The 23757-nt window shown below is 44.0% G+C and overlaps 3 protein-coding genes across 3 annotated transcripts; 1 reads left to right on the forward strand and 2 right to left on the reverse strand.

Annotated features, from left to right (window-relative positions):
* Positions 1 to 517: 517 nt before the first annotated feature.
* mcm3ap (minichromosome maintenance complex component 3 associated protein) lies at positions 518 to 12105 on the reverse strand (the record flags this gene model as incomplete). The annotated part of the gene is made up of 28 exons (XM_083903005.1): positions 518 to 859; positions 997 to 1135; positions 1261 to 1446; positions 1611 to 1743; positions 1830 to 2120; positions 2209 to 2599; positions 2976 to 3073; positions 3164 to 3428; positions 3506 to 3656; positions 4213 to 4347; positions 4431 to 4499; positions 4593 to 4790; positions 4875 to 5027; positions 5116 to 5229; positions 5354 to 5485; positions 5758 to 5858; positions 6341 to 6591; positions 6717 to 6940; positions 7190 to 7347; positions 7803 to 7965; positions 8052 to 8320; positions 8528 to 8725; positions 8829 to 8968; positions 9156 to 9352; positions 9457 to 9607; positions 9707 to 9788; positions 10265 to 10506; positions 10635 to 12105. The coding sequence occupies 28 exons, from the start codon at positions 12103 to 12105 to the stop codon at positions 698 to 700; spliced, it is 6264 nt and encodes a 2087-aa protein (XP_083759131.1). The 3' UTR covers positions 518 to 697.
* An 824-nt stretch (positions 12106 to 12929) lies between these two features.
* On the forward strand, positions 12930 to 13920 carry ybey (ybeY metalloendoribonuclease; the record flags this gene model as incomplete). Its single annotated transcript, XM_083902087.1, has 4 exons — positions 12930 to 13139; positions 13228 to 13359; positions 13550 to 13618; positions 13825 to 13920. 4 exons carry the CDS (start codon positions 12930 to 12932, stop codon positions 13918 to 13920), a joined length of 507 nt encoding a protein of 168 aa, XP_083758213.1.
* A 1703-nt stretch (positions 13921 to 15623) lies between these two features.
* Positions 15624 to 23703, reverse strand: usp37 (ubiquitin specific peptidase 37). The gene is made up of 24 exons (XM_083902086.1): positions 23581 to 23703; positions 22305 to 22533; positions 21763 to 21913; positions 21044 to 21132; positions 20839 to 20954; positions 20683 to 20760; positions 20461 to 20549; positions 20282 to 20369; positions 20027 to 20182; positions 19743 to 19874; positions 19531 to 19654; positions 19157 to 19395; positions 18931 to 19048; positions 18587 to 18666; positions 18291 to 18455; positions 18116 to 18169; positions 17857 to 18004; positions 17549 to 17768; positions 17263 to 17429; positions 17039 to 17099; positions 16600 to 16715; positions 16432 to 16501; positions 16126 to 16264; positions 15624 to 15744 (listed from the first exon to the last, which is right to left on the reverse strand). Exons 2-24 carry the CDS (start codon positions 22476 to 22478, stop codon positions 15657 to 15659), a joined length of 2862 nt encoding a protein of 953 aa, XP_083758212.1. The 5' UTR covers positions 22479 to 22533; positions 23581 to 23703; the 3' UTR covers positions 15624 to 15656.
* Between the last annotated feature and the right edge of the window lie 54 nt (positions 23704 to 23757).

Raw genomic sequence — 23757 nt, forward strand, 5'->3', positions numbered from 1 at the left:
CTCCGACATAAACACCGCTCACTGTGTTTAACCGTGCACACTACATTTCCCAGAAGACACGGCGGTGCCGTTCGAGTTTTCCCCCGTGGAGCGACATGAGCAGAGACTCGGCTGCCCAATCACGCATCGACTGGGCGGAGAAATGGGTGTGGTTTTCCTTACGCTGTCTAATCAGAGCAGCTCTCCCGATAAACGCAACAAGTGCTCGCGCACACACAGACCACGACGAGCCAATGAGAGGATAAGCGGAGTGGGAGATTCACAAGTTTTGTAAATTTAATATTTAATAGAAAATGTCACAACTGAACAGTACGAAGACACAAGCTTAAGCCATTCACTATACAAGTACAAAACAAGTATTTAAGCCTGTTAAAGACACACAAAAATATATACTTTACACACTTCAGCATTCAGAATTAGCATCAAATAAATGCTGTATTTGTACTTGCACACATTTTTAAAACTCTGCTAAATTAATAGTACAATATAAACCAAAAACTAATAATCTTGGTTTGTTTTCTCTACTTAAAAAAACCAACATAATTTTATAAAAAAATAAAATAAAACTGTTGAGCGGATTTGATCTCAACAGACTTAAAAGTTCAAAGCAGTCTCTCGGAGACAAAAGACTAATTTGTCCTCACTTCATCGAACATTGGTAAATGTGTTTCTGAAAAGACAGAGCGTCACTTGTTGGTCAGTCATCAACAATGCTGTGCAGACCGCTCAGCTCCAGTCCGCAGGCCAGCTCTTCCTCTCGGCTCGCCGCAATCTGCCGCTCCAGTTCCTTCAGCCGCCATTCAAAAGATGACGGAACTCGTATGGGCCGCTCTGCTCTCTGCGTCCGATTATCAGACACCTGAAAGGTCGAGACATTTTTGTCCTGAATTTTTTGTTGATTTCACCATGTGTTGTAGTAGAAATCCACAGACTGTATACAAGACCTGGACTCAGATTTTAATCATTATAATCACAGGTGGTGGGGTGGTTTCGTACCTGTGTAAGACCGCCATCTCTAGTCCTGCGAGTAACGGTTGTGTGCACGGACAACAGTGTGGACGACGGAAGGAAGAGCGGCGTGGACAAGTGGTCCAAAGTGTCGCCATCGAGCCAACGCTGAAGCTGCTCCATGCTCCTATAAACGTGTGTGTTTGATACATGCCACAAACGTGTTATTGCAAAGTATTGGTAAAGTTTGTTTCTTTGTTCTTTACTGTCAAAAAGCACATTATTGAACTGGCCAAACTGTTGCTGCTGTACCTTTTGCTTTCAGCCTTCTCGTCCTCTACGCTCTGGAGGAGTTTGTGAGCCATGAGTTCTTGTGCTGTGGGAGTGTGCGTGATGTCCAGCGGGGAAGCCAAGGACTCGGGCGTCTCTACTGCACTGTGGAACAGCCTCTGTCTGAGGGACTGACTGCTGGGTGTGATGCAGGCAGCTGCGCTTGCTCTGAAGACAGAAGAGGGAGGAGACGTTAACCACGGGTAACAGGTAATGAGTTTAGCCACGGCAGGAAGCAGTGGTAGGAACTGTTAATGTCCATATAAACAGACACCAGTGATTTGATAACAACTACATCGAAAAGATAATAATTGTAGCAATAACTCCAGTACCCGTTGTGCTCCTGCTGCTTCTTCTCTCTGTGTGTTTGTCTGGTGGCCTTGGTCCATTCCTCAGGTGGCTGGAAAGTGTTCAGTGCCTCTGTGGGGAAGTACACCAGGATCTCTCCATCCTCTGTCACGGCGTCTTCAGCAACAAAAAAAACCAAAACAATCAGTGCTTCACTATATAATCAAAATCATACACCAGGTGGAAAATATGAGTTGCCCTACCTTCACAAACAGGTGGTCCAGGAATCTGCCAGTCTTTCAGTTTGTGATCGATGCAAATCACCAGTATGTCTTCCCAGGGGATCTGACTGTAGGCTGGAAAAACACCGTCACTGTCACTGTCCCAGCTCCTTGTGGTGACGGCAGATCTGGGGCTTTTGGCGCAGCGACACTTGAGCCTGACCTTTTCCAGAAGGTTTTCCAGCCGTGACATTAGAAGAGGCTGACTGTGACGCGAGGCTGGGATCTGAGCAGCGTAGTGATAGATGGAGGAACAGAGTTCAGACCAAGAGTCTAGACAGAAGTGAGGAGAAAGAGGGATTATGTTATTTAGTATTTTGACACAATGTGAAACAAAATGCGAACTGTCATTGTCACTGACCTGTAGAAGAAAGCTGCTCCCACTGTGGCAGCTGCAGATTGAGGATGGCTTTCCGTAGCCAGGCAAGGTGCTGAGGCAAGTTAAAGCCCAGATGAGGAACAAAGTGCCGATTCTCGGGGAGGCTGAACTCGCCCGGCGGCCACGAGATCCTGCAGAGGTCCTCGGACGACACCGCGTCAGCAGCGTGAACCAACACTGCGTTGTACAGCTGGATGATGGGCGTGGGGTCCTGCGGGGAAAGTTGCGCAGTGGCTCGTTCCTGGTGGTGGCTGTGCACTCTGGAATTGAACTCTCGACTCAAAGTGGCCTCCACGAGTTCGACCAGGGACCTGCAGGCGAGTGGGAAGGACGGAGGGGCACGGGCGAGCAGCCAAGACATGGCAGAGCTTAGCTAGACACAAGGGAGGAAAGGTGGCAGAAGGGATGGAGAATGTTAAAGTGCATCGTTATTTGATAAAATCCTCTTCACTGACAAATACGGCAGGGAATCAATCTTTTTGGTCCAAATGTTTTGCAATATTGTGAGGGCTGCAGACACCTGATTTTCTGCTCCCGACAACTTAATGATGATCATTGATGTCAAGAATGTCACACCGAAATCCAATTCCTTGGACCATTGAATACATTCCTCCAAAACATGTAGTCCAAATCCTTCTTTCACTTTTTGAGACAGGCAAACATGGCCAAAAACATAACCTTTTCGACACTATAAAGACCTATTTTCTTATAGAGACTTATATTCTAGCCCACACGTGCAGGTGCAGTACCTGTTTAGATCCTTGGATGTCACTTGTAGTCTCCGGGATGAAGAAGAAAATGAACTCTGATATTAGGCCTTCCTGGACCAGCGTGTGCAGCATCAGGGCTATGAGACAAGACAAAATGATTAAAAGAAGAGTATTAAAATGATTAAAAAGTTGATTTCGCATAATATGTCCCCTTTAAGTTTGATTACCTTCTGCAAGTTTCTGTTCATCATCAGCACCGCCATCGGGTCCTGGAACCAGAACGACCAGAGGCAGAGGGCAGTGCCAGCTGCTGGCCTGCTGCAGCTGTTTGAGCTGAAGCAAGGCCGACAGCAAAGGAACGTCCTGCTCGTCGCAGCCTGGATGCATGAACGACATGGTGGGGAGCAGCATGATCAGAGCTCCCGTCCCGGTGAGCTCACCAATTTCCTCCATTTTGGCGAGACCGTCTTCATTCAGCGGACCTCGGCACGCCTGCGACACAACAAGTAATGTGAGAAAAATCATTCTATTCTTTTTTCTTTTTTTAATTTTACTCCGGTCATCCGCACCTTGACGCTGACATGGACGATGTGTGTTTGTTGTTTCTTCTCCTGCAGAGAGTTGGTGACGCTCAGCGTCTGCAGCATGCCGTCGGGCTGCTCCTTCCTGACCTCTGACCCCTCGCCACCAAGTTTCACCTCCAGCCAGTCCGACAGAATCCTAAAGCAAAAGAGGAGAGAGGTTTGAAAGGTGTGGTGAAGATTGGATACCAGTGCTATCATCACAAATTAATGTAATTAAATACTAGAAAGTATTTTTTTCCAAGTGTGGTGTTAACTTAGTGCAGCCTTATTAGAGTTTGACGGCCGTTTAGGCGTGTAACTGTTCACAACGAAGTGCGTGGATGAAACTGGCTTTTTTTTTTAGCTTGTGGGACAAAAAAGGAGAATGCTAGTTAGCTGCTGCCTCGTTTGGAAAGTTTATGCCACTTATATCATTTCAAGATCGCATATTTGAACTTCCTAAAAAGTTTGGTGCAGGAAATTAACCATGATTTTTTAAACAAAGATATTGTATATTTATTCAGGTGTAGAGTTTTTTGGGTGAGGTTTTTGTCATACAGCACCTCTTTTGTCCCATGAGAGTAAGTGTCCAGCTACCACACTCAAGCGCATCAGCGTTAATGATATATCATTATATCAACATATCATACAACCACTAACGCACTATCCATTTAAATATCCATCCGTCTCAGCTGCTCAGTGCAGGTACTCACCCGTCTGCCACGCTGGCTTCACTCTCGTGGTTGCTGGGTAAGAGGAGCGCGAGTTTCCAGAAGATTCGGACAGGCGGGTTGGGGATGTTCTCTGCCACCAGTGCTGGCAGGTCAAGCGGAGCCCACACTATATCACTGAGCGCAGCATGGAGAAAAAAGAAAAAGAGGTCAATGTCCTGCTTTGTGACATGAACAACAGACAAATGTGCAGTACTTACTCAAGCAGCAGCTGATGAAAGTAGTGGACTCTCATCTGGTGGATTGCTTCTTGCCTCATTTTTAATAACCTTGACATGACGCATACAAGAGCATAAACTGAGTGGAATCATTATGTGCTATAATTATGTGTCTAATGAGTGTATATTGACAGACAAAAATACCTGGTGCTAGACAGGGCTAAGGTGCCAGCGTTTCCCAGGTTGACCACACCGTGAGCCAGATCTGCTATGGAGGGCCGTGCAGGAGCACTTGGAGCCAGAGCCTTGAGTTTGAACCTCGGGTCCACACAGCACGGAGCTGCGGGGAAACCTCTCATCTGCCGCTTCAGCTGCCGTCGGACTGCTACCACATCACGCCACCTGGTGGTACATACGAGAGGTGGGAATGTGATGGTAAAGGCCCAAGAAAGAACTACTTGGGATCCATTGTCGTGATTTTCTTACATTTTGATGTACTTGTGGATTCTGTGCAGCTCAACATCAAGGATGTCTTCAACGATGAGAGCAATATCTGCGTTCAGAGTCTCCTCAACCAGACTGCTGCAGACCTGCTCCGTGCATTTAGCCACACGCTGTGCTTTCTCATTCACTGCTTGCCTAGAATGAGGTTTAACAAGAAACATTTTAAATTCAGTATTCGGAGTGGACTGGTTGCGTCTTTTTTGATACTGAAAAAAAATCTTACTGGATCTCAGATTTGGACGTTTCTTTGATGGTATCGTCGACAACTTCGTGTATGAGCTCTGTGCAGAGAGACACGCTGAACTGATCCAGGAATGCCTCATGCTCCTGCCTCCTCCTAGTAAAGACAAGTGAATAAATACTTTCACTCCTCTGGATGCTGCATATGACTGAATAATCCATAAAAGGAAAAAAAAAAACGAAGACAGCTGACAGAGGTTAGTTTGTGTTTGCAGACCAACCTGGCTTCTTCGCACTTGCGTTTCTCTTCTGCGACGCGCTCCTTTTCTAACTTGATCTCGGCGGAGGAGACATCCTGCAGCATCTGTCCCAGTACCTCACCCACCAGTGACTCCATCTGCACACTGCTCTCCCTGCAGAACAACAGTAAACGGAACACATTTTTAATTCTCCTTATAAACCTTGAGGAAATGGCTTCATAGTCATGGTACTCATTCAAAGTACATGGCTTGGGAGGTACATTAGGTTAGTCAGTCTGCATGCTGGTGTCCTTGGTCTAGAAACCCAAATTACCTCACCTCAAGTTATGTGCAAAATGTGCAGCATATACATGCATTTTATGTGTGTAAATTAATAGGTCAAAGGCAGAACTGCATACGGGGAGTGGTAAATAACGTGAACTTACGCGAGAGCCGTTTTGGCATAGCTGGCACCGACATCAGCTACTTCCCTCAGGGCTACTTCGATGATCTCTTCAATCACGCCATCGAGTTCAGTCCTTATTTCCTGCAGGTACCACACACACACCACTACAAGTCAGTATACAGTTGAAAGATTATGTTATTATTGCATTTTCACATCATCATTAGGAGTTTGTAGCTTGTAAATCTAAACAAATTTATGTCATGATTCAGCAGTAGGGGCAGAAGCACACAGCGCGAGTAAAACGAGATACCTTATATAACTGCTCTACGGCTAAGGAAAACAAAAATGTTCCAATATCAATTCCAGAAATGGATTCTACTGCTAAGTATAAACCTGGATGCTCAGTAGGAGTCACGATCGAATTTCGATCATGATTATGATTTTAGCTTCTCACAAATGTCATCATCTCATATCGAAAACTTGCTGTGCCGCCGCTAACAGTGTTCCCCTAAACAGTCAATCTTCCTGGGTTGTCAGAGAGGAAATCCTACTCGCGACGTAGGTAAGTTTGAGTGTAAAATTAAATGAAAATGAAAATGAAATGGAGCAGACAGAGATCTCACCTCGTCACTATACACTGGAGGAGGAGGAAGAGGAGGGGGAGAGGGCGACTTGACAGGCTGAGGTTGATGTATCGGCTGGAAGAACTGCGGGGCATCGGCTGCGTGGGACGAGCTGTATTGCGATTCAGCCGGCTCATCTGGAACAGCTGGAGGGATCCCAAAGTCAGAGCGGGTGTCGAGAAGCGATGTGACCTGTGGTACTGTCTCTGGGTAGCTGGGTGGTGCCTTCACCTCCAGCTTAGGAGTCAAAGCTGAAACAATGAGGAAAAGATTGCAACTGAAATGGCTATTACATAGAATAATTAAAAAAAGTGAGAATCTCATGTTTGTACTTTCAGGAGCACAGGAGGAGTATGTGTGAAATAGACACGAATACCTTTAAACTGGCTTGTCGTGGGCTCAGCCAAAGTCAATTCTCCACGGTACTTGTTCTGGGTGTCAAAGCTGCAGACGGGTGCGTGCTGGGGAGGGTTAGGGAGCGGGCCTCCGTTCACGACCTCGCCGATCAACATAGTTTTCTTTGCGAGGATGACCTCTGACTTTTTCTGGGACAGCGGCAGCTCTGGCTCCTGATATGCCGTGCGACTCAGCTCGACGATACTGTGTGAACAAAATAGAATCAGAGTAAGTGTTGGGTCTTTAGTCATTTTATGATCTTCTGATAATATCCGGAGAACTTGGTCGGGAAAAACTTTACTGGCTTGAGCATCGAGGAGGCAGAACACTCGCCTTTTTAGTCACCAGAATCCAGAGTTTCCTCTGCTGTGTTCTCACTTACACCATAATATAGTAAGAATCAAACAGGACAATTACAGAAGAATATCTGTACTGAGGGTTTTGCAGACTTACTCTTCATTGACGTTCAGGCCGTACTGCTGAATGAAGTCGGCCGCTTCAGCGGTGCTGCGGAACATGAGCATCCGAGTTACATCCTCGACTGGGAACGCAGTTGACCGTGGACCCACAGTGTGAGCGACGTTCAGGATGTGTAAGGCCTTCGCTCTGACCTGCACGGGCAGAAAACAAAGAGAGAAGAGCGTAAAGCCAGAGAATGGACACATTGTGAGATCTCCACACACCTACTTCTACTACCACCACCACAGTCCATTAAAATCTTAAATGATATGCATGTCACTTGACCCTTTATGATCTTCTTTACAGATTTAAAAGTACAATTTCGAACAATTCCACCATGACCTTTCAGCATTATGTTAACCAATTGTTCAGGACTTTGTTGATAGCTTTACATCTAAAATCTGTTGAATAATAGGAGGTTCTGGCCAATCAAAGTGCAGTTAAGATTGCGATTGTGCCCTCCTACTGGCTGTTCCACTACAGCTGCTCTGCATTTAGGTCCCTAGTTAGGACAATTGTTACTTTACCACCAGCAACAATTTACTAAATCAGAAAGAAACCGACCAAAGCATCACTTAAAACCCAGTAAAAGAATAAAGTCTATGACCTGATTGAAGTATCTGTGTAGGAGGCAGCTGGCGAGGTAGGAGGCTCCTTTCACCAGCTTGAAGAAGCGCACAAAGTTGTTGCAGTTGACTGCAGTGAACGCCTGAACAGCAAACTTCACCTCCGACGAGTTACGCACTTCATCGCGGAATTGTTGCACCTCACTGTGTGTACATAAAGAAATGGGGATTACAGCGATTTCACTTCATAACAGTTATTTAATAGATGCGCGTCTGTTTTCAGGACTGACCGCAGGATGTCCCCTTCGTTGAGCCTGAGCAGCACGCTGTACTGGCGGAACTCCGCCTCTTGGGCGCAGTAGATTTGACGCATAGCCAAGTCCTGGTACATTTCTTTGAGACTCTGCAGGCACTTGGTCATGTTCTCGTTGTTGATCTTGGGGTCGAACGAGGACATGTGCTGCTCGCAGAGGTGGTGGGCGCAGTGCACGTGGAAGCGCGTGCACTTCTCGATCAGCGACACCGTGTGCGGGCAGCACAGGTGCTGCTGGGTGATGTCCTGTGGGTGTGTCAGACTTAGACTTAGAGTTATGCTCAAAAATCCAATAAAACCTAGATAATATACTATTTGCTTGGTAATTTTCAATGTGCCAGACATTTGTTTGCTCCTTCAAATAGGAAGTTTGGAGTAAAAATACATCAAAATTCACACAGGAATGTGTAATGTAATATGTAATTACAGTGAATATTTAAATCAGGTCTGTACCTTGCGGATGCCACGTGTTCTGTTCCAGACAAAGTCATACCAGTCGCGGTAGTTGTCATGGCCCTGGTCCATGATACGAGTCACCAGATAGTCCATGCTCATGCCGAGCACAGGCAGGGGGCGCAGTTCATTGGGCAGAGGATCCTCTTTGTCGGCCGAGGAGCGACTGTACTCCTTGATGGCTGAAGTGTGATCCACCTAGTATGTGACAATAAGAGCATTAATATCTCTTGGTGCTTCTTAATTTTGCCTTCCTGTGTATAAAAAGGTAGCATGGTGATCAAAATATAATTTTATTTACCATCTCTGTGCTTGGGATGACCTCGTATATGCTGAGCTGGTTCCGCGTCTCCCTCATGTACCTCTCCTTCTCTGGACACATGTCGGGACACGTCCCGACAAACGCCTTGGACAGGTTCAGGTCTGTGCGTTTGGGCCGACCTGTGTGCAGTGAGTGAGTCTTGTAAATGTAACGTTTGCAAAATGCCACATTTACACCCAGAAATACAATGTTTTATTTATCCTGCCAATCCACCCAGCGGTCAAAACACAAGCCAGATCAGGGTTTGCATGAACTGCGGAGCTGAACTGCACTGCAGCACTTGGCGGAAACGCAATATAGCTTTACCTTGACGTAGTTCCTTATCCCTCTGCTCCAGCAGACGATACTTGTCCTCAGTGGTCTCTGCCACCTGGCCAATCAGGTGGAGGAGGGAGGAGGGGACTGGGCGCTCTGAGCTCTGTGGCTCTGTGGCACCACTCTCTTTCTGTGGTTCGGTGTTGAACTGCAGAGACTTGGCTGATGTGATCTTCTTTGCTGGAGAGCTGACACACAATACTCGATATGTGAGGGGGAAAAAATCACAACACTACAGATACTCTTCCACCAATTTTGCAGGATGAATCGATTACACATGAGAATGTGTTACCTGCTCCTAAAGGTCATGGTGCTGGTGCCTTCAGCAACTCTAAGTTGAGCTCTTCTGAATGGGGAGGATGTAGCCCTGGACCGTGCGTCCTCTGAGCTTTCTCCTACTTCCTCATTTCCTACTGAAGATCTGCTATCTTTCTCCCCTGGACCTGGTGCAATAAAACAATAACAATAAGGATCCTTAGAATTGCAGCAAAGAAATCAATGTCATGAGGTTAACATTAAAAAATAATATATGCTGTATTTACTCTGCTTCTTTCTTTGCCACAACAGAATGAGTTCATGTTGATGAAGGACTTTGCCTTTCTTCTTGGCCTGTGCTGCTGAGGCCTGAAAGAAAACAAAAACAAAGTGAAATACACAGACCAGAATGTGTGGCCGAAATAATCATTTAGTAGGTTTGAGTTATTTTTTTTATTATTTAAAAAAGTTATCTGATCTATAAACCTTACAAATGTGATATTTTCTGGTTTCTGTGCCAAATCTAACAAAGAAATTTGTTATTTTGTGGCCAAATTATATTATACAAATAAAGTATATATCTACCTAAATCAAGACATTTGAGGACTTGAGAAATGCTTTTTTTCAACATTTTATGTATCTAACAATTAATTCAGTAATTTAGAAAATAATGAGAGCAATCAAATATTGGCCTATTTTTTAAGGCTTGTTCAGTCCAAAAAAGCAATAAAGCCACAGCTAAGTGTAGTAAATATAATGTAGTAAACATGGAACTAATCACATTATTAACTGGGAGATTTGAGGTCTGGTGAACAGTGACAGTATGTAGGGTGAATTTAACTCACATGATCATCAAAGTATATGAAGGCAAAGTTCTTTGCAGGGCGGCAGATCACTTTGGTGACTTTGCCAAAACGAGCAAAGTGCTTCTCGACAATGTTCTTCCTGTTGAGTTTTGCTGGGATGTTGCGACAATGGAGGACAGTGCAGTCGATGGAAGACCCGCCACTGAGGCTCTCTGAGCTCTCCCTGCGTACCCCACGTTTCACAGGGGTAAGACTTAGAAGCTCCGGGATGGCAGTTTTCACTGAATATGAACAAAAATAAGTAACAGGAAGACAACTGGATTAGCCTACTGATATATTTCAACTTTTATATAGCCTACAAATGATTTTTTTTTTTTTTTTTACTGAGAACTTGCTTTGTACACCTTACCTGACTCTTCGGCTTTTTCCAGCACATCTTTGGTGAGAGGCTGTGCAGTGGGTGGTGTAGCAGCCATGTTATCATCCTGACCCTGGACATCTTCCCTCTCGGTCTCATCCCACTTCGGTGCCTGCTGCTGAGGCTCCTTTGTGGCCTCCCGCCTTCCAAGGTTAGCACCTTCTTTGCGAAGACCACTGAGCGCCCTTCCAAATAAGCCTGGTGGACCGTGGGACCTCATTAAGGGCCTCTTAGGGGGGTGCCTTCCTGACTCTGCTTCTGCTAGAACATCCTCCACCGTGGCAGGCTTCTCTTGGCTGATGTTGGGAACTGCTGGATCCTCCTTACGCTTGGTACCTTTACCCAATCTAGCAAATACATTTGTCTCCTCTAAGGCTTCAATGCCACTCCTTTTGTCATCTGTAATACTCTCTGCTTGACGTTTGTTGTCACCAAAAGCTGAGTGCTGACCAAAACTGGTGCCTTCAAAAAGTGGCGTCTGGGTCTGATGGGGCTTCATTGCAAAGCTAAATGAAGACGGAGTAGAGGGCTGGGCAGTGGATGCCTTTGTGGTGCTCGAGCTCGAAGGAGGAGCTGGCTGGGAAAAAGTAAACTGCAAATTTTTTGCAGGACCGTCACTATTACTAGTTGTTAGTGGGTTGTTTTGAGTAGCGATAGAGGGAGCTGCAGCTGGCAGTGAGAAGCTGAAGCCCGTTGGCCCAGAATTAGCACTTGTCAACTGAGAAAAGCCTGTGGTGGTGCTGCTGCTGGCGGTTGTCTGGTTCCCACTGCTGCCAAAAGGTGTGCTGGACATGGATGTAGTTTGAGGGTTAGTAGGCTCAGGGCTGGCACTGAAGATGGGTTTAAAGAGTGCCTCAGTGGCTGGTTTAAAACTAAATTTGGATGGTCCTAAGGGATTGTTCTGCGTCACACTGTTACCTATGCCAAAAACACTAGTGACACTGGTAGGTGCTGGCTGCCCAAATGCAGACTGCCCAAATGCAGACTGTCCAAAACCAGGTGGCTGAGCTAGCCCTACGGTAGTAGTGGGCCCAGAGGTTATCTGGGTCTGTCCAAATCCTGGAGCCTGCTGACTAAATCCAGATGCTTGCCCAAATGCAGAAGACTGCCCAAAGACTGAGGCCTGGTTCAGTCCACTAGTCTGTCCAAAAGCTGGTGCTGTGCCACTACCAAAGCCTGAGCTACTAGTTGCCACTGGTTGCTGCCCAAACGCTGGAGCTTGCTGTGCAGACGGCTGTCCAAAAACAGGGGCCTGTCCAAACATGGTATTTGTACCGTGAGATGAGGGCTGGATCAATCCAGGTGGCTGTCCAAACGCTGAGGGTTGAAAAACTTCCATTGTCTGGGGCTGGTTGTTGGAACTTTGCTGTCCAAATTTCGGGAACAAGCCAGTCTTCATGGTGTTGTTTGGGGCTTGGAAAGCCCCACCTTGTGGTCTCCCGAACGGATTGGGTGGATTCATGGCGGCGTGACTAACAGCTGATGGTTACTCACCCGGTTTTGGGTGTTTGTCGTCTACACATTCATGCAGGACAGATCTGTAACGTTTTCCCTCTCTCCCAAGTTCTGTGGCGAGTAGGCAGCCTAAGCAGTAATTAAATGAAATCATTTGTATATCGAATCACATACGTTCATAAATACACACTTCAAAAACAGGGGTAAAAACAAAGTACAAGTGCGTGGCTCGGCCTCTATCAATATCGTCCCGGCAAAGAGTGAACTTAGCTGTTAAATTACACAACTTTGAAAACCAGCATAAATAATATCTTAAGGTGGACAAATTATTCGATGCAGATAAGAAATGTTTTACCTTTTATGTTGCTTTGTTGTTCTTCATGCTGAGTTTCAAACACATTTTACCACATCCGGTGGTCCGACAGCTCTTATCGTCCGTCCGCACTGACTTCTACATTCCGTTCCGCGACCGCGAGTTCTAATTTTGCGGTCGTGTCTCTCCTCGCAACGCTTTCTAAACCGACAAAGTGAGGAGTTTATTTGAATAATAGAAAATGCGTTACTTCTCTCGGCTGAATTATCACAGACAGTCGACAAGGAGAAGCTGTATGTTGATACTGCTCCGGCGTGTCACCTTGTATTTCTGCCTGCTCTGAATGGCTGAGCAGCATAGGTCACTGCTAACGCTAAGCTAACCATACATTCTCGTAAACAGACCGCTGTAGTATTGTAATTAAAACTTATTGCTGATGGATGGGATCTTTTTTTTTTTTAAATGTACATCTATGACTCAGGTTTTTAATATATTTGTTTGGTCTGTTTAATTTTATAATGGGAGTAGTACTTCGAAACCTCCAAAAGGTGGTGCGTCTTCGCCGTGCCAGGCTGCGCAAGGATGTTGACACTTTGAGGCACATTCTGGGCGTCCAGAAATTTGACGTGGGCATCGTTTGTGTGGATAACCACAGGATCCAACAAATTAATAACACCTATAGGAAGAAGAATTTCCCCACAGATGTCCTCTCGTTCCCGTTCCACGAGGTAAACAGTGGAGTGTGTGTGTGTGTATAAACACTTCCACCTACTTTCATAAAGTGCTCATTGACGTGAAATCCTTGTATGTGCACAGGACTTAAGACCTGGGAAGCTGCCTTGTCCTCTTTACAGGGATGAGCTGAATCTCGGGGACGTTTTCTTGGGGGTCGAGTTCGTGATGAAACAATGTCAGGAAGAATCTTTTGATCTGCATGATGCTCTCACAGTGAGTAGATGCAGAATGGCTCTGTCCAAGTGCACCTGTGATGACAACAACTCAGGAATTAGTTTACAATCATAATAGTATGATGTATTTCTAAGTAGCCAGAGTCCAAAACACTATCACAGCCAATTACCTTAGTACAGTAAAGGAGCTGCTGTTGTTTATGTGCAACATTCTCTGGTTCCTGATTCAGGTGGTCACTGCACATGGGATCTGTCACCTGCTAGGCTACAGGCATGAGACTGAGGAAGAATGGACTGAGGTTTGTATTGATTAGCTTTAATGTACAATAATATCATTGAAAATCATAACTGCCTCAATATTATAACACGCCATTGTTCAAGAGACAGATTCTACATTGTAATTAATATCCAAATAACTATCACTGGTTTATAGAATGTTTTTAGTGAATAGCTCCAATGGGAAAGAAATTCCAAAGTTTATTGATTGAAATGTAATTGATTGCAGATGCTGCAAAGGGAAAACTACATTCTAAGTGAGTACAACAGACTCACAGGACGCCATCTTCAACCGCTGATGAAGAAATGTGATCACAATAGATGACAGCGGCTGTCACCTGCCACTTCTACACTTGAACTCTCTACTACACGTACTATGGTGCTTGATCTCCTGCACACGGTGCCATGCATTCAGATTAATCGTTTTCACTGTCCCACAGTGATTCATCACAAACGTCGAGACATTCACAATCAATGTTTGCTGCTATCGTGTCTGTGGACATCCTGAAACGCTCAACTCCAGTGTTGTTCAAGAGTTTCAAAGATTAAAGTCTGTACACGTTCATTGTAATATTTTATTAAAATCTGCTTTAGGAAGATTCGGTTGTATATGAAGGGTAGAAAAAGCTGTTCATTTTGACTTCACAAATACACTTGACCCTCTTTAACACTGCATTTGCGACAGGATGGTTTGGAATGCACCACATTTCAGAAACACTTGTGTCTGCGCTGATAACCAGGTATATCAATGGTTCAACAGAAAGTCAGCTAATGATGCTGGACATGTCTTGAAACTACACTGGGAATACCATACCAGGTTTATACAGACTCAATTCATTTGTGGTGTGAATATGTTCAGCAGGCACCATGTTTCAATGCTGCTCATCAGCCATGGTGTACGTGGTGTGCATTTTTTGTTTTTACAATGGATACAAATAAGCTGTAAAACCAGTGTATTTCTAAATTAAATAGAGGGAAAGCAAACTTGTCCCATTGTATAGTCAAGCATGTTTGACAGGGACTAGTTCAGACAGGTTAGCAGAGATTTAGAGCAGTCAGAGCAGTTTGAGAAGGAGAATAACAGACAGTATGCCATTGTTAGCTTCCCTGGTGATCTGGGATCAATCATTTCTATTAACTGAGATGTATCTCGATGTGTTAATTAACCATTGGCTGTAATAAATAGAAAAATTTGTTTTTTTATAGAGAAAAATCTGACTTGCACATTGAGTTTTGACAGACATTCAAAAGCAACAAGGTTGTGCAACTTTTAAAGTAAAGCATGTATACATATTTATAAAAAAAAATTCCTTGGGAGGCACAAGTTCAGAAACCCATAGAGAAAATGTGTTTTACTGAGAAGAGCTCAGTAAAACCAGGCAATGTCACAACTGGGTTCTACGAGTTGAAATATATGGAGACAGCCACACACAAACGTTAGCTTATAAACCAAGCACAGAAAGAAGCGAGGAAAACATCCACACACACTGACAAAGCTGATCTTAACTGGCCCATTCATGCCAGAAAAATAAATATTGCACCAAATGTTCCCGCTAAATACAACACCCCTTAAACTCTATAATAGCTTATACTCCAACATAGAATATTTCTTTATTTAGTTTATATGGGAAATAAAGGGTCTGCAAAACAAAATCCATTACAAACCAGTAGCATCTGATGTTCGATAATGAATTTTAAGTCTGAACGAACGACATTAAATTGTAAAGAAGTATATCAAGAAACAAACAAAACCTTTACAAAACAGTTATTTGATAAAATAGCAAAGAAAAACTCCAGCCCCAAAAACATGGAGGCAAAATTGGATCCACTGAACATTTTTATCTGCATTTCTGGTCTCTGAAAGAGTCTCGACAGATCAGCACATGTTGGCATTCAGAGGTGCTATCTGTCCTGGCATTAAGTGATTCATAGAGAAGTGCCTGAAGATGACCAACAAGAACAGCCATCAGTTGTACTCAAGGTTGTTCTGCTTGGAGGTCCATCTTGCAGAGTTCAGTGGCGGATTTGTGGGCGGTGGACGCTCGTCCAAAGACGAAGTGCTCAGAGCGGCTGCAGGACGTTTCTCCCCGCCTCCGATGTGCTGCTGGCTCCGGCTCGCTCCATCTCGGACAGCTGTTTAAACACTTCCCTGCAGACACACACAAGATCATGACTTTCCTCGACAATAAACGCACAGTTCCAACAAAACAACCTCAAACTGTGTTGCGTACCTCTCACCAGAGGTAGAAAAACATACATTTAGCAGTGATATACACTGAAATGCCTGCATATTCATTCATTTTACTGTGCATCAATGACCACAGGGTGGCAGCAACAAGCATTTAGTTAGTGGACTGCATGTATTTTTGCTGAAGTGATGAAATTTAAGAGGTTTCTTGAATGCATCTTGTAGCTGCTTCTCGAAGATCAACATACTGTAGATTCAAATTTGAATTTTCAAAAAACATAAGGTGACTGGCTAAATTCGTTATGCTACAGGAACACGTGACACAGCAAGCTGCCAACTCACTTATGCATGTAGAAGAAAATGTATCCACTGCGGTCGCGGTCTCGCTGGACGGCTGCTTCCTGTGTGCGCGACACGTCCAGGTCATTGTAAGTCAGCCACGATTGCTTCTTCATGTCGTACACGTCACTGATGTAGTGGCCTAGACAAACACAGCTTGTGTGAAGACAGGTAATGACGAGCCCCGAGCTGAACCCTCCACATCCTCAAGGACACGGAGTAGCTCTGCCAACATCACTGTTTATCATAGTTGGACACCAAGAGTGTGTCTCTCGGTCTTAAATGTCTTCATATCACACACACACTCACCAGAGGAAGAGCTGCTTCCAATGTGACTGACAACACTGATGAGTCTAAAAGAGTTGGCCAAATCTCCACTCTGTAGATGAAAAGGTTTAGCCGTTAGTGTATCCACTGCACAAATGATACGGACATTTCTTTAAATCACGTTGTTCAACAGGAAAGGACATCAGGTACCTCAGCGTTCCTCTTGAGGTTCTCAGCCTCAGCTTCAGTGTACTCCATGTCCAACACGTCCTCATTGCCAGAATCATCGTCCGAACACAGCAGCTCTGGCAGGGAGTTGTTGAATTCTAAAGAATGAGAAGGGACTTTGAGTGTGGTCAGAACATTTGCATCCCTCTGTGATTTCTTAAAGCTCCAGTATGTAAGTGATTCTTGTTTGTTTTTTCAGACTGTCCAAAGATTTAGGTCAAAATGACATGTAAGAACATGCTTTTGAACTTTTTTAATCCCCCTAGGGAAATTCCCTTCTGCATTTAGCCAATCTACTAAAAAACCTTCCTAGAATTAGGAGCCACTGAGCAGTGCCTGAGACTAGGGTTGGGAACCCCAGCTTGTGACTGTCGGTAATTGAACCAGTTATTGATCTACATGAAATGATTTGGCTCCATACCTTGTAGGCTGAGCTCAGTTGCCCTCTTTAGATCATCATCCTCTCTCATTTCTTGGGCTTCCTGCATGAAGTGAAGAGGAGACAATGTACTACGGTTTCATACTGGGAAGAATGTGAGTTTCTCTTCAGAAAAGGATAAATTAAACTTGGGTTTAAATTAGTGGTGCAACATGAATAAACAGTGTTGTTGTTCCATTGCTAAAGGAAACAAACTTTGATCTTACGTGTTCTTGAAGGCTCTGGGCCAGGGCCTGCTGCAGCTCCTGTTCCTCCCTCTCCTGATCCAAACTATATTGCTGAACCCAGTCCAGCTCGCCCTGCTGCTGCACGCCCTCCGGAGTCTGGTTCTCCTTATTCTCATCCATGGTCAAATCCAAGGAATCCAGAACGTCTACACCAAGTTTTACACATTCACAAGGAAGTTGAATTGACTCTATCGCTACTAAAACATCCATATACAATATAATAATACATCATTTCTCAATAGAGAACCTCCAGATGTTGGACTACCTGCAGGTTGTTTGCCATCTGCTTCTATCAGATCTGTGTGATAGGCCAGGTCATGCACGTCTGTGTCCCCAAACCCAGTGTCTGGGCTGCTGGTCGGCTCGTCCTCCAGGGACGGGGGAGCAGACAGACCGGCCTCTTGACGACTCATCTCCAGCACCGCCGCCAGCATTTCGTCATCGTTAATGCCACTGAAGTCCGCTGAATCTATTGTTGGGCCACGCTGGAAAAACACATCAATCAGCGTCACAAGGGCAGCAGAGGAGGGGAAAAACGATGAATCATATATTTCAAGGTTGCCAAAAGCTCACCTCTTCCTGACGCTCGTCATCGTCAGGTAGACAGCTGCTGAAGCGTCGCTTGCGACTGGTGCTCACCCTTCGGGTCAGCTCTTCTTCGCAGTCAGAGTCCATAAGGCTGGAAGTGCAGCTGGAGTTTGTCACTTTCCCACCAATCCTTCTACAGTCAGAGGATCAGTGATAAAAACAAGAGTTTTACACTTTTGCCAACTACAAAATGCACATTTTCTTCTGTGCGTCATTAAGATATAAATGTACTGCAGAGTCTTACCGGGCAGGTGCTGTGCAAGAGTTGACAGACTGTGATGTTCTAAGTGTTCTGGACCTGGAGTGAAAAAACAAAGTAAACAATTATTTACTTCAAATTAATCTCTCAGCTGATGGAGCACATCCAAGTAAAGCAACTAAACCCAACTCAATACAATAATAGGTTTTAGATGTCTTACATGGAGGCTTGGGAACTCCAGCCAAGACTAAGAGGAGGTCTTGTGGATTCAGTGCAATGGGACAACAAGGTCAGGTATCGAGGAATCACCACCTGCTGCCCCAGCTTGCTGTTCAGAGACAATTGAGCGTTGAAACTGTACCGTTTGAGGTGGAGGATGAGGACTCTGTGGGGGAAAAAATTGTGAATTTAGTAATCCTTTACTTGTTGGTACTATGTGTAACAATACTCAACAATTGCTTATGGAATATCCTGGTTGACTGCTTGACTCTAAACAGGTTAAACTTGAGTGGATACCTGGGAAGTTTGCTGAATTTATGTGTAACAGTTGCTGCTTTCCCATTGCACTTTTCACACGAGTATTCAATTTCCTCCATCTGCAAAAGAAAGAGTAATAATAAGTCCAAGTGTAGTCATACACAGTAAGCTTGAATAAGTGGAGACAAGGCTTTCTTTGTAAACACCTTAAATCAACTAATATTTGTTTTATTTATACTGTTTATGTGTGTGTTTTGATGTTTTATCTGAAAGCACTTCGATAACTGCTGTTTTTAAAGGGTGCTATACAAATAAAGCTATTGTTATTAAGCGGTTTAAGGTAAATCCAAACATCCCTGAAATTTAACCAGTGCAAGACTCACTCGAAAAAATAGATCCAGAGAATCTTGAATAGAGCGAAGTGGGAGGGTTTTCTTCCTGCGCGGCAGGTCGATGGACAAGTTGTTGAACTGCTCTCGCTTGGTCACCACCTCACCACAGCTGCAAAACAACATAAAAAGCTTAAACACACCCCTTTTTTTCTTTATTTTCAAAATAACATGTGGTGTAAATGCTGCTGATCAATCAGGAGGAGAAAGCAGTCCTTACCCTTTGCAGATGATGGTGTGCTGCACCTCAAATTCCATGTTAACAGCCACTGGGCAGGTGTAGATGCGACAGGTGTCTACTTCTTCACCGGGCTCCGACTTGGACGCCGACTCCTGGCCATTCTCACATGCCACAGAGGAGGACGGGGAAGTGGAAGCTTCGTTTGTCCAGCTCTTGTTCATTTTCTCTATATCGTCCTTTAACTGGTCCAAACACTGGCTCAGGAACTCATGAGCATCCTGGTTGCGAGACAAGAATGACTTAATTAAGCCAAGAAGAACTTCACAAATGTAATTTTCCCTGCTAAAATATGATACACCAGTACTTCGCACACATCGACAGTTCTCCAGTGCAGATTCAGACAGAGATCTTACATTTTGCATATTTCCAGAGAAGCGCTCAGCTGTGGACGAGATGGCACTCTTGACTTTCCTCAGCAGGTCCTTTTTTGTCTCTGGACAGCCAACGTCCTTCTTGACCATGAGGTGAGCAAAGCGCCTGCAGGGAGAATAAAGTGGCACAGAATAAAGTGAAGGCCTTAAAAACTCACAATACAAATTAGAGCAATTCTATTTTATTGTAGTACCTGAGTAATGCATTGATGGGCACCTTCTTCCATGGGATGCTCTGTCTCAGCATGTCATTGGAGAAGGAGGGCAGGCTGAAGAGAGACTGCAGGATGGCGTTCATGTAGCAAGTGTTGCCCAAGTTAGAAAAACTACAATACACACAAATTGATAAGACATAAATAATTTGTGATCATTCGACGACATCTTATAAGACATGTACTGCATATTCTAAAACCGATACTGAAAATAGGGACATTGTTTGTAATGATTTCTGTCTTCACATCAATAGGAAGGTTTTTACCCTTGCAGTGGGGGCTGCGGCTGTGCCAGAGTGGAGGGCCTTTGTTTGTTCCAGCCACCGTAGTCAAGAGAGGGCCGCACCTTCTTGAAGGGAGTGGAGTGGTTGGGCAGCATGAGGCTTCTCTTGGCTGAAGTGGTCTGTGCTGTACTGGATGGCCTGAGGGGATTTTCGAGCAGAAGGGGGAGTCGATGACCAACTTAGCAGTGGATTTGCAAACCTCTTCATTTTTTTACGTGAACTCTGAGGAAAATCTACCTGTCCAGAAAAGAGTGGCTGTAATCTTTAGTCACAGATCTGCTGCCATAGAATGATGACGACTGAAGGGGAGTTGAACCCAGTGGAGCTGAGCAGTTAGAAGAAAAAAAAAACATTGTGATATCAGCCATATATTCACTCAATGGCTCTGCCAACTGAGCTGTGGACTAAGAATTCACCTGAGTTCCTGTTCTCCTCTCCTTGCTTCAGCTTCTCTTTATAGCTCAGCAGAAACTTCCTAGATGGGTCTGTTGTGGCCTTGTTGTTGCTAAGACAATGAGTTAAAAAATATATGACTGTGAAAATTTAGAAAGAAACAAATTAAGCCAAACAAAGCATAATCTACACATTTGTCAACAACATAAGAGTTTAGTCTTAGCAGGGAGGTGTTTTGCTTCTACCTTGAAGAGTCATTTTCCTTGGGGTAGTCTTCAGTCAGGTCACTTTCGGAATTTAAGAGTCTCTTCCTTTTCTCACTCCTGCAAGACCAGAGTGGGATGATAAAAACTTTGTATAGAATGAATACCTTAAATAAATAAATAAATAAATCATCATACCTGTTTTCAGATAGCCCAGTGCGAGTGGGAGTGGAGGTTGCTCTGCTTGGACTTCCCAGAGGTCTCCGTGGTGTCGTGTCCTCTCGGCTTTCCACACTCTGGCGCCTTGGTGTTGCCTTGAAGGTATAAGAAAAATATCTTAGCAAAAAAAGTGCATTCATCTAAACATTTTCAAAGTTAATGGAGTTTGGGGATTATTGTTTACCTGTCTTTCCCCTGACGGACTGGTCTCATTTTTCACAGAGCGGTTTCCCAGCACGCTAAAGTTTGCACTTCCATGGGATGATTTTAAAACTACAAAATAATAATCGGAGCTTATGACAAAAGAAATACATCATTTGATCAACATTTCAGTCTGGAGTAATATTCTGGCCAGCAGAGTCTGTAGCTGCATCATACATTATGATTTTTCTACTAAAAAGAAGAAAGTATTTTTTTGTGTTTGTAAAGATCGTAATACAACAGGAAATAGGGCAGTCACGTTTTCCATGCGTGGTTGATCACTTATCGTGTTGCATGGCTTCACTTGAGTGGAGCCAACAGGTGAGTTTGCAGATTTGTTCCTTACTTTCCTATCATTTAATTCTAGTACTTGGCATTTTAATGTGCCTGTGTCCTCTATTTTCACAGAAGAAATTTAGGTTACCAAGTCAATCCCAGTTAAGTGGATCTCAGGTCAAGCAGCACTCACTGTGCCCTCTGCTGGCCAAAGCGGTAATTACTTCAGACCGAGTGATGGGCTACTGGGTTGAATATTTTGAATTTGAACAAGTTTTTTTGGTTCAAGTTTGAAGAAATTTTGGATTATAAGTGACAGCCCTAACAATAAATAATGACAAAGCGTTGGGAATCATAAAAAAACAAATATTGACAGCATTAATATGACATATTGCAATCTTTCAAAATGAGCCGAAGAGTAATTACCTGGCTTTCCCAGTTTCAGCTTTTCCAGGTATTCTTTAGTCTTCAGCGCCAAAGATTGGGGCATCTTATCCATAACGATGACACTGCCATCCTTCAGAATCAGCATGATTCGACTCTGGGTCAGTGTAATGGTCTTCACATTCTGGTTTAGCTGAGGGCAAGAAGACAATTCAAGACCTTAGACCTTTAATTATCCTGTAAATATTAGATGTACTATACTTTATATTGCAGCATCTGAGCAACTGTGTTAGTTTGCTCATGTTAGAAAATCATCTCAGACAAGCCGACAGTTTTATCAATGATTGGATTTATAAAAACAAATCTTTCTACTCCAATGATAAGGTGGCATGCGTTTCTGCGTTTGCTGAAGTGCTGAGATTGCTTAAATGCTCCCGTTTCCCAGGATTTTATGATGTTAAAATGTGGAAGAAAGATGCTAATTTCCACAAAAACACTACATTTAAAATATAAAATTGAACTGTTGCACCCAATTCTAAATATCACAACAACAAAAACTATGAAATAAACAAAATGAAAAATACCTGAAAGGTTTTGGTGGCACCACCACAGTTGAACTTTAGACAGAGGTTGACTTTGTTGTCTTTCTCCAAAATCTCAAAAGTTCCTTCTTTCCACCTGGTGGTGCCCAGGTCAATGCTGTTAAAGCGGATTTTAACAGCACCACCACTAGAAAGTCTGGGCACTATGGTTGCCATGGCTTACGATCCAGTTGGTGCACTTTGGAGGCTGGGATTTGTGATCAAACGAATCCTGAACGAGAGAAAATATATTGTCAAACAGCAATTTCCAGCCTTTATGAAATGGATTTACATGTATTAACCATATAAGTGCGCCCATGCACACAAAGTTGTGAACCAATTATTTTATTATGCAATAATGCAAAACACATTTCAACTGACCACTTAATATAAATAACCACAACTACAAATCACAGCAGACGAGAGAGGAAATTATATTAAAACAAGCTCAAGTTAAGCTTTCGTATGTTAAATTGATACACAAAATAATATTTTCTTTATAAACAGTGGGACCCTGTATCAATATATGACCGGTATCACAGAATATTGTTAGCCATTTTAATTATGGTTAGGGTTAAATGATGCTATACGAATTTAGCTTCATAACAGACTCCAGTAACGTATCATGTTCCAGTTTTGGAGACTGTTCATAATCGTAAGATTTATAAGTCAATTACACCAAGAAACCTTCATTTTTAGACCATGCTGCCCACTGCTTTACTAGAGTGTTGAAAATCACAACAAACTCTGAGCGCCCAAACGTAATAGCTAAAGGTTAACAGGTAATGACAACATGCTGGTAGCACAACATTTGACATATGAGGGAGTTTATAAACATTGGATAACAAAGGCTACTTTTGATAGTCGGCTGTGGGTTCCGTAAACAGCCCGTTATTGTTGCCGTTGTTTGCATTAGCCATCAAATTAGCCCTGATGGCCAATCCGCACCAGGGTAGCAAAGAGCAGGAGATGTGCATAACACGCTGCGAGTAGGGTGAAATAGTTCTATCGAACCAGACCGTTATTCGGCCGAGACAGTTTGTCAAAATAACGTGCGAACGCAGTAAAGTTGGGAAGATATAACCGGGGTGACACTGCAGCCGAGCTGAGTGTACGGGGCTCAAATAATGTCGTCCCCTCTTCTACAGGCGCTGAATGGACAAGGAGGCCGACATTAGCAAGTCGGCTAGCAGGAGCTAGCTAACTGGTCAATTTGCCTGATTGTAATTTTGTTGATGAAATTGTTTCGCTGTCTGACCACGGCGCTGGCCACACTTACCTGTCGTTGATACGCGCTCTTCGCGAAACTTTCAAATCACAGCGAGAGTTCCGTGTGTCCTCCGAGCGCGGAAAGTTTGTTTTGCCGGCATTCACCTGCTCCCAGATACGTGCGTTGTTGACAGTGGCCCCGCTCACTACGTTTCGCAGAGCTGCACGATGATGGCGGGAATGTGAA

Source organism: Microchirus variegatus, assembly GCF_963457635.1.
Source record: "Microchirus variegatus genome assembly, chromosome: 16".
Taxonomy (NCBI): Eukaryota; Metazoa; Chordata; class Actinopteri; order Pleuronectiformes; family Soleidae; genus Microchirus; species Microchirus variegatus.

Excerpts from the sequence above, each read along its gene's own strand:
- usp37 (XM_083902086.1), bottom strand. The coding sequence starts at position 22,478 with ATGGCAACCATAGTGCCCAGACTTTCTAGTGGTGGTGCTGTTAAAATC. Across the intron at positions 18,667-18,930 it reads CTCTGGATCTATTTTTTCGA|ATGGAGGAAATTGAATACTC; the intron begins GTGAGTCTTGCA and ends TTTCTTTTGCAG. Across the intron at positions 16,716-17,038 it reads AACTGAGCTCAGCCTACAAG|AATTCAACAACTCCCTGCCA; the intron begins GTATGGAGCCAA and ends CTCATTCTTTAG.